General features: G+C 36.5%; 1 protein-coding gene across 1 annotated transcript; it reads right to left on the bottom strand.

Moving 5' to 3' along the window:
* Window positions 1–3,874: 3,874 nt before the first annotated feature.
* On the bottom strand, window positions 3,875–4,807 carry LOC131822556 (olfactory receptor 4C16-like). Its single transcript, XM_059158845.1, has one exon. It carries the CDS (start codon window positions 4,805–4,807, stop codon window positions 3,875–3,877), a length of 933 nt encoding a protein of 310 aa, XP_059014828.1.
* Window positions 4,808–10,402: the final 5,595 nt, after the last annotated feature.

The raw sequence follows: 10,402 nt of genomic DNA, 5'->3' as shown, positions 1-10,402 counted from the left end.
CCTCGCCAGCATGTGTCATTTCCTGACTTGTTTATTTTAGCCATTCTGACTGGTGTGAGGTGATATCTCATTGTGGTTTTGATTTGTATTTCCCTGATGCCGAGTGATATGGAGCACTTTTTCATGTGTCTGTTCGCCATCTGGATGTCTTCTTTGCAGAAATGTCTGTCCTTGTCCTCTGCCCATTTCTTGATTCAGGAGATTCAGAGAACGCCCCTCAAAATCAATAAGAATAGGCCCACACCCCGTCACCTAATAGTAAAATTTACAAGTCTCAGTGACAAAGAGAAAATCCTGAAAGCAGCCCCGGAAAAGAAGTCTTTCACATACAATGGTAAAAATATTAGATTGGCAGCTGACTTATCCACAGAGACCTGGCAGGCCAGAAAGAGCTGGCATGATATTTTCAGAGCACTAAATGAGAAAAACATGCAGCCAAGAATACTATATCCAGCGAGGCTATCATTGAAAATAGAAGGAGAGATTAAAAGCTTCCAGGACAAACAAAAACTGAAAGAATTTGCAAACACCAAACCAGCTCTACAGGAAATATTGAAAGGGGTCCTCTAAGCAAAGAGAGAGCCTACAAGTGGTAAATCAGAAAGGAACAGAGACCATATACAGTAACAGTCACCTTACAGGCAATACAATGGCACTAAATTCATATCTCTCAATAGTTACCCTGAATGTTAATGGGCTAAATGCCCCTGTCAAAAGACACAGGGTATCAGAATGGATAAAAAAAACAAAACCCATGTTTATGTTGCCTCCAAGAAACTCATTTTAAGCCCGAAGACACCTCCAGATTTAAAGTGAGGGGGTGGAAAAGAATTTAAATCTTTATTTTAAGTAGACTCTACACCCAACACTGGGTTTAAACTCACAAACCTGAGATCAAGAGTCATATGCACTACTCACTGAGCCAGCCAGGTACCCCTGAAACTAAGAAGTTCTAATATTCCTGGCATAATAAATTTAATACAAACTTAGCAATTTTGATATAATTTAGTAAATTATAAATTAAAAAATATGTTCCAAATAAACAAAAATTCTCAAATTTTATGTACAGCTAATAGACACATGAAAAAATGTTCATTAGCTATCAGGGAAATTCAAATCAAAACCACATTGAGATATCACCTTACACCAGTTACAATGGCCAAAATCAACAAGACAGTAAACAACAAGTGTTGGAGAGGATGTGGAGAAAGGGGAACACTTAAACTGTTGGTAGGAATGCAAGCTGGTGAAGCCACTTTGGAGAACAGTGTACTGGAGATTCCTTAAGAAATAATATATGGTAGGATCTCTACATAATTGACACTATCCATCAACTCAGGATCAGAACAATTGCACTGTGATGGAAAGAAAGTATACAAACAATTTTTATTCTATAAAATTGGGTTATTTCTACCTCAATGTTTATAGCAGCAATGGCCACAATTGCCAAATTGTGGAAAGAGCTAATTTGCACTTCAATAGGCAAATGGATAAAATATATACATATATATGTTTCATATATAAAATAGAGTATTATGCCTCCATCAAAAAGAATGAATACCCAACCTTTGTATCAGCATGGACAGGACTAGAGGAGATTATGCTAAGTAAAATAAGTCAAGCAGAAAGAGTCATTGACCATATGGTTTCATTTACTTGAGGAGCATAAGGAATAACATGGAGGACATTAGGAGCAGGAAAGAAAAAGTGAATTGGGGGAAATCAGAAGGAGAGATGAAGCATGAAAGACTGTGGACTCTGAGAAACAAACTGAGGGTTTTGGAGGGGAGGGTGAAGGGGGATTATGTGAGCCCTGTAGTGGGTATTAAGGAGTGCACATATTACATTGAGCACTGTGTGTGGTGCATAAATAATGAATCTTGGAACACTGAAAAAAATAAAATTAAATTTAAAAAAATAAACAAAAAATAGAGCTACGCTATGATCCTGCAATTGCACCATTGGGTATTTACCCCAAAGATACAGATATAGTGAAAAGAAGGACCATCCTTACCCCAATGTTCTTGTAGTAATGGCCACACTTGCCAAACTATGGAAAGAACCAAGATGCCCTTTAACAAATGAATGGATAAAGAAGATATGGTCCATATATACAACAGAGTATTATGCCTCCAACAGAAAGGATGAATATGCAACTTTTGTATCAACATGGATGGGACTGGAAGAGATTATGCTGAGCCAAATAAGTCAAGCAGAGAAAGTAAATTATCATATGGTTTCACTTACTTGTGGAGTATAAAAAATAACATGGAGGACATTGGAAAATGGAGAGGGGAAGTGATTTGGTGGTAATTGGAGGGGGAGACAAACCATGAGAGACTGTGGACTCTGAGAAACAAAATGAGAGTTTTGGAGGGAAGAGGGGCTGAGGGTGGGGTGAACCTGGTTGTGAGTGTTAAAAAGGGCACGTTTTGCATGAAACACTGGGTATGGTGCATAAACAATAAATTTTGGAACACTGAAAAAATTAAATTGAATAAAAATTAAAAGAATACAAATAATAAAATGGGTTGAAATCAAAAAGGTTCTTAAGAATCATATAATTCAATATTGCCATATTGATGAATGGTGGCAAAAGGTGATATACGTCAACACTGCAAAAATACAGTTTTTAATCCAAATATCTTGGTGTCTCTCAAGTTACCCTCTTTTCTAGATCTTATTAAAACTCACTCAGAGGGGCACATGGGTGGCTCAATGGATTAAGCCTCTACCTTCAGCTCGGGTCATGATCCCAAGGTCCTGGGATTGAACCTCACATTGGGCTTTCTGCTCAGCAGGGAGTCCGCTTCCCCCTCTCTCTCTGCCTGCCTCTCTGCCTACTTGAGATCTCTCTGTCAAATAAATAAATAAAATCTTTAAAAAAATAAAGCTCACTAAGATAATCCATATTTGCAATGTATTTGTTTCAAAGCCTAAAAAGTCCCCTCTGAGTTTTAATATTTTCAGTTATCATATTCAAATTCCCTATTTCAACCATTGGCTGCTTATATGTTTTATCTATAGCCCACATGAATATATCTACTTAATTTGGGACATGTATCTACCTACAATCATAATAACCCAAAAGTATAAATAAATTATTATAATTTGCATGACCCAAGGAAAAGTTAATGCTTCCCCCAAATTAGAAGTGATCATTGTAGAAGCAAAAAGTTTTTACAAAAAAAAAAAAAAAAAATACAAAGAGTACCAGTCCAATTATCAGAAACTTTCCAAGGTAAAAATAATCCATCAGAAAAATAAATTTTCACACTATGTTCTGCCACTCTTTTAGAAGAATCTAAATAAATATAAGAAGAATTTGAAGTATGACCTCAAGAAATAAAAGGGGATTACCTAGCTAATAGAGTGTCCCCTAAAACATAAGGATTTTACAATTATTTGAAACTGGTGCTTTCTGCTCAGTCAACCAAGAACAACCAAGTTGAAGCTTCACGGACCAACATGATGTAACTGAAGTGTCTAATATAAGGAAGTCATTTGAAGAAGGAAAAGCCTCCCAGGCTGTGGATATAAGTGTATAAAACATTACTTGTAAACAGAGAACACCAGAATTCAGTATGAAAAAGGGCAGGGAAAACACTGGGTCAAAACCACAGTGATGCTAGGCAGGCAAGAGAGGCAGAGACACAGCAGTGAACATCAAAAGCATGGGTCTTGACATGGCTGTTTGTACCTGACTGTCTCCTCTGTACATGCAAATGACTCAACACTAACCAGTGTATATGTTCATTCTTGAAGGAATGAATTTTCATGTTCCTTGATGATGTTAACACCACAATAAAAAGATAAGATTCTCAATTGGCTTCTAGGTGGATCTGAACTATGAAGAAAAATTTGAAACACCCATTTATCTTTTGTCATCTAAGATCAACTTCTTTCTCCATAACTTCCTCATGGCATCTTTCACCTCTGCATTCCTCAATGTGTAAATCAGAGGGTTGATCAAAGGTATTCCAAGGGTATAAAATGCAGCTATCATCTTATCCATGGGGAAGGTGGTTGCAGGGCGTGTGTAAATAAATATGCAAGGACCAAAGAACAAGATGACCACAATGATGTGGGAGATGCAAGTGGAGAAGGCTTTTCTCCTCCCTTTAGCACTGTGGTTTCTCAGAGAATACAAGATAATAACATAGGAGCACATCAGCATGACAAAACTCACTGTACAAATGGCCCCACTATTGGACACCAACAGTAGGTTGATCACATAGGTGTCTGCACAGGCAAGTTTCAACAAGGGCTGCAAGTCACAAAAATAGTGATCAATCACATTGGGACCACAGAAGGGTAAACTCAAGGTCAAAGAAAGCTGAGCTGAAGAATGTACACATGACCCCATCCAGGCCATAGCCATCAGCACAGCACAGATCTGAGGACTCATGATGGTTGAGTAGTGCAGAGGCTTACAGATGGCCACATAGCGGTCAGCAGCCATGAGGATAAGGATGAAGATCCCCAAGCAGCCAAAGAAATGTAGTGAAAAGACTTGTAACATGCACTCACTGAAAGAGATAGTGGTCTTCCTCAAAAGGGCATCCACAATCATTCTAGGGGCTATGCAAGTACAGAGGCAGGTGTCAGATAAAGATAGGTGGACAATGAAGAAGTACATTGGACTCCCGAGTGTCTGGCTGGTCTTGATAGTAGTAATAATCAGAAAGTTACCCAGCAACGTCCCCAAATAGAAAAGCAAGAAAATGACAAACCCTATTTTCTTTCTAACAGGATCCTGGGTCAACCCAAGCAGAATGAATTCAGTCACGTTATTATTCAGCTGCATTATTTCATCAATTAGGAGACGCTTGAGTATGAATTTGTTGATCTGCCAAAAATAAAGGTATTAATTCATGGGGTGATGTGTGATTTAATGGAGCATTTTAAGCAAACTAAATATTCCTCATCAATATTTTCGGGGTGATTTTTCACAAGTCACCTCAATAGTTCTTTCCTTTATAATTATCTTTTCATAAGGTCATTATGAGTCTCAACAATCTTGTGAAGGTTATATCTTCCTAGAGCACTCGTCAGATACAATCTTATACCATTTAATGATTCTGATTTATTTTGACAATTCAATGAATATAAAGTTAAAAGATATGGCTCCATTTTATTACTAATGGCATTATTTTTGCAGATTTAATATATCATTGGGCCCATGTTTTGATGGTGTATCACGTGGCATTTTCAATATATTTGACTGCCATTAGAGGTTCATGGTATAAGTAAAAAAAAATCACACCTGATATTTATCCTATAAAGAGTGTCTTTTTTATACATACATTTATCAGCCTGTATTTGTTATACATACTTATAGAGTATATTTTTGTATATTTTATATATTATATAAAAACATATAAAAGAAATTTATAACTTTATAAATATATAACACATTTCCTCTTTGAAAATATTTGCTGCCTGATATTACAGCTTGAAAAGAGGAACAGGAAATGCTTAATATTCTAAATAATATGCTATTACCTTGATACATATTTATGATACTTAGTATTTGACAGACACTAATGCAGATAAGTGAATGAATGTTCTTTGATAGTTGTTTATATCTCAAATATCTGCCTTTCTAAATTCTCCCTCCCATTTTTATAAAACACTCCTTAGTGGACCCCAAATCCCTGAGGTTATGTATAAATGAAAAGGGGATATGATTGCTCAATAGCTCATGCTTTCACTAATCCAGGTATTAGTTTTAGCACACTGGGTCTGAGGTCATTTGGGGAGATGTCACCAGGTAATTCATGTAGGACCAGATCATTATGACTATCATCCCCTGTAGGGTTTACAGGTACCCAAAATGCCACATCCTTGTAACAGAGCAGAGATTCATAAGAGTGAGGCAGATATAGTTTAAGACAAGAGGAATAGTAATAGTCAGAACTGACTGTATCCAATTTGTTTTCTATCCTGGCAAAGTCGATGATCATCCAACTTTGAAATCTCACTCCTTTCAAATGAAGATTTCCTTTTTCAAATTTGGAGAAAAAAATGACCACTGACTTCAGTTCCAAGAACAAAATCTTCTATGTAGATCTTTTTTGCCTATTGAAAATGCACTACATACAAGTAAAAATAAAACCTGAAATGTGATGGGTTGAAATGTAACTTGGAAGATTTACTTATTCCATTGTGTTCCTTCTAAAAGTCATCTACATTATGCTGAGTATAATAAGGCAAGCAGAGGGAGTCAATTATCATATGGTTTTGCTTATTTGTGGAGCATAAGGAATAAAAGAGAAGACATGGGGAGATGGAGAAGAGAAGTGAGTTGAGGTAAATCAGAGGGGGAGATGAAGCATGAGAGACTGTGGACTCTGAGAAAAAAAAAAACAAAACTGAGGGATTTGGAAGGGAGGGGGTGGAGGGTTGGGTGGGCTTGGTGGTGGGTATTATAGAGGACACATATTGCCTGGAGCACTGGCGTGATGCATAAACAATGAAATCTTGAACACAGAAAAGGAATTTAAAAAAATATTAAAAACAAAGTCACCTATCCTTTGTTATCTGTCCTGAAATTTGTGAGCATCCATAGCACAGATGAACTAAACGGACAGAAAATTCCCCTTATATATCTTTTCCTTTACCTTGGTAAAGTTTCTTCTCCTGCAATATAATTGAACTGTACCTTATCTTCCTCCAAATCAAAAACCACTCTTGGGAAAGTGTCTGGTAAGTTTATTTACCTCAGAATTCCATTTTATTTTTGTTTAATTTTCTCAGGATTATGTAATCTTTGTCAAAGATTTCAAACTACAAAGAAAATGAGTTGGTGTCTTAATCAGTACAATAAGCTCATTCTTTCCTTATTCATTTGAAAGAGTGATCCATCACAAAATATTTGAACTTGAAACTATACCCCAAATTGTGACCACTCTTTTGAGTGTATGGTTTCCATGTTATCAACCCTTTAGATTGTTCAGTCCTAAAGCAAAATTATATACACATGTGGACATATATTTTAAGATAAATTAACATAAATATATATGGCTTCATTAACTTGTTAGTAACTGTGAGTTCTCATCAGATATATACTCCATAATCTTTAATAATAATGTCCTTCCTTCTTCCTACATTTCTATCTACTTCAGTTGTCCCTAAACTTCAGGACCCAATTCAAAAACTTTCCTCTGGAGACCTTTGGTATTTACGTTATGATAAAAAAAATAATAATTCTCACTCCTATTCTCCAATGGCATCCTTTATAGCTTTTCTTGTAAGATTATTATTGAATAGGAATCTTTGAAAACTATTTATTCTCAGGATTTTATTCTCCAAAGTTCCTACCCCAACACCTTGTATCATATAGGTACTTAGTAGTTTTTAATTAAATTTTCTTAATTGCTTCTTAAAATATATTTATCTGATGGTTTTAGTAATATTAAATTATGGAACACATCCACATCATTAATCCCCTGTGGATCTCTATTTATTATGTGTGGCAGACAGACATTCTCCTAACTTATAAATCCAGGAACTAAGCTGAGTTCAATTTTAAACAATGTAGTAGACATTGGAGCAGAAAATATTGTATTCTGAAGAGCATCACACAGCCATGAAAGATTCTGGGAACACTGACACCCATAAAAATCATCATCTTAAACATTAGCATTTTCTACAAGACTCTTTAACCCACAAAGAATGCAAGGACAGCCTTGACATTTTTCTTAGGTTCTTGTAACTGAGGCATGTTTCTGTCCAAGTGTTAGTGGATGACCACATGTCCATTTTTCCAAGGATATGTTCACACTGGCATGTGGTTCTCCAAGAAATATGACATAAAAATGAGTTGCAATGACCTGGGGACAAATGGCCCTAGTACAATAACACATCTTCTTATAAGTATTGCTCTCACCTCAACTTTTCAAACAAGTGCAGCCAACTTTGGAATGTCTAAATCTGTCAGCACGGTAAAAAACAAACTACATGTTGGGTTTGGAGGTAACAGAGAAGAGCTGAAAAAAAAGCACACAGAAAAAAAAAGTGGAGAATAGATGCGAGTGGAATATAGTGTCAGGTGAATAATTCTACCCCATAAATCTGTTTTTCTGCAGCACCCACAGTGCTTGCTGAAGGGCTTCCTTCAACTACCTAACCCTCCCTGATTGGTTACACTAGACTTCCATCTCTGGGAGAACCCCTATACTCATTTATATGCAAAATTCACATTCTCTCTGGGCAGGTTAATAAACTGTCCCCAGATTCTTTATCCCTTAACAGCCCAAACTGAAGAAGGATTAAAAAAGAAACCATCCCACATATATGGTGGCAGTTTTCAATTTCATGATGTTGTGTTGCCTCCACATTGTCATGTTTCCTCCAAACTTTCCATGAAAAAAAGTTGTTCAGCAATCAGACTACATCTCAAATGTGGGTCAAATGCAAATTAAATTCTTACAATATTATTTTGAAAACATATAAAGAATAATAACTCCATGCCATGATGTGCAAATTTCTAATTATTTTTTAGATTTATTGATTTTATTTAAAGAGAAAGAAAGAGAGAGAAATCAGCGGGTAGTTGTAAGGCAGAGAAAGAAAATCTCAAGCAGACCTGGAGACCTTGACCACTGAGTATAGAGCTGGATATGGCACTCAATGAGGGGCCCGAGATTATGACCAGAGCTGAAATCAAGAGTCAGATGCTCAACCACCTGAGCCAGCAAGGAACCCCACAACTTCCTATTTGAAACTGTCACTTGGAGTTAGGAAAGTTCGCATTCTCCCAAACCTGTCAAGGTCATGTCTCTATTGACCTTTTCTCCAGATTATCAACAGGCTTAAACTCTTCTAACTATTGGTATCTATACTGAGGATCTATCCTCCTCAGTGACCTTATATGAAAAGCATTTGTGAACCTTTACACATTCTATAGTAAACCTTACAACATGAAATCCTTCCTTCCACCACCATACAACAATGGAAAACCACAAAAAGATTTTCACATACCTGGTACTCATAAAATATTTGTGAGTACATGAGATTATTTTACTCCAAAGCTTACCTTTCATTTTATTTCATTACTGCATTAATAGTAAACTTTTGAAAAAAAATTCTTTTTTTTCATTTTCTTCTCAGAGGATTTGGGAGCAATAGCCAAATGATGTATGAAAATATATTTTAAATATATTGGATTATTTTATAATGATGCCTCTCTGAGTACAAAGATGTAAGCAAACTGTCACTTACCTGTTAGAACACCATAAATTAGTGCCAAATATTTCCATCCCTTTTTGAAAGCAGCCTTCCCATGAAACACAGAAAAAAAAAAATCCCTTTTCTGCATCCTAGAGGGAATATTTTAAGACATGATGATAGAAAATATTAGCACCCTAGAGAATACCATTCTCTAAAGATTTCCATTCTTTATTAATCAGAAACATCCCAGATGTTGTAATATGTTTAACTTTTGGTTCTAACACAGTAGAGTAAGATAAATCTCCTCAGACTTAGGTTTTGTAGTTCTTGGTGCTTCTGTGGCATTTGGTACTTGGGATGACCAAAGATACAGGGGAAAAAGGAAAATACAGATGCTTGAGGATGTGAAGAAGAAAAAACAGTGTCTTTGGCAACAGAGGATGTGGTTCTCTAAGAAACTACTCTGATCCCTGCCCAGTGCCCTAAATTAATATCTATGCTTTAGGATAAAAGCTTCTTTAGCTCTTCTAATTTATTTGCAAGTACAATCCAGGGAAAGGAGTATAGTGTCCCAAAACCAGAGGTTGTGTTCTCTGTGTTATAACTGAGCCCACCCCCAAAGAACCAGATTTGTAGTAAATGATCTGAAGATTAGTATGTGTACTAAGTATATATCTTATTTAGAATTCCGATTTTACTGCTCAAATCTTCACAAGTTCCATAAACTTTACGGAGGTGTAATATTCCATAGTATTCCATAAACTTTAAATACTCATTGAGGTTGGGAATTACCACTGTCTTATTATCCACCAAATCTACTAGTAAGTATTTACAAAAAGCAGTTCAGGAGTGCCTGGGTAGCTCAGTCATTAAGCCTCTGCTTTCAGCTCAACTCATGATCCCAGGGCCTGAGAACTAGCAGGACATTGGGCTCTCTGATCAGCAGGAAGCCTGCCTCTCACACTCCACCAGTCTGCACCCCCTCTCTTGCTGTGTGTCTCTCCATCAAATAAATAAATAAAATCTCAAAAAAAACCCAAAAAACAGTCTATATTATGCGTTAAGCAATCTATTGGTTACTAACTGAATGAACTGAATGAATGAATTAAACAAGTAAACCAAGCTGAATAAAGTTTTGAGTAAGGGCACCTGGGGAACCCATTTGGTTAAGCATATGCCTTGGGCCCAGGTCAGGATCCCTGAACAGGCTCCCTGTTCAGTGGGGACC

The sequence above is a fragment of the Mustela lutreola genome, chromosome 1 (assembly GCF_030435805.1).
Source record: "Mustela lutreola isolate mMusLut2 chromosome 1, mMusLut2.pri, whole genome shotgun sequence".
NCBI lineage: Eukaryota > Metazoa > Chordata > Mammalia > Carnivora > Mustelidae > Mustela > Mustela lutreola.
The sequence above is the reverse complement of the archived record's forward strand: the minus strand, read 5'-3'. Positions and strand labels throughout refer to the sequence as shown.

Excerpts from the sequence above, each read along its gene's own strand:
- LOC131822556 (XM_059158845.1), bottom strand. The coding sequence starts at position 4,807 with ATGCAGCTGAATAATAACGTGACTGAATTCATTCTGCTTGGGTTGACC.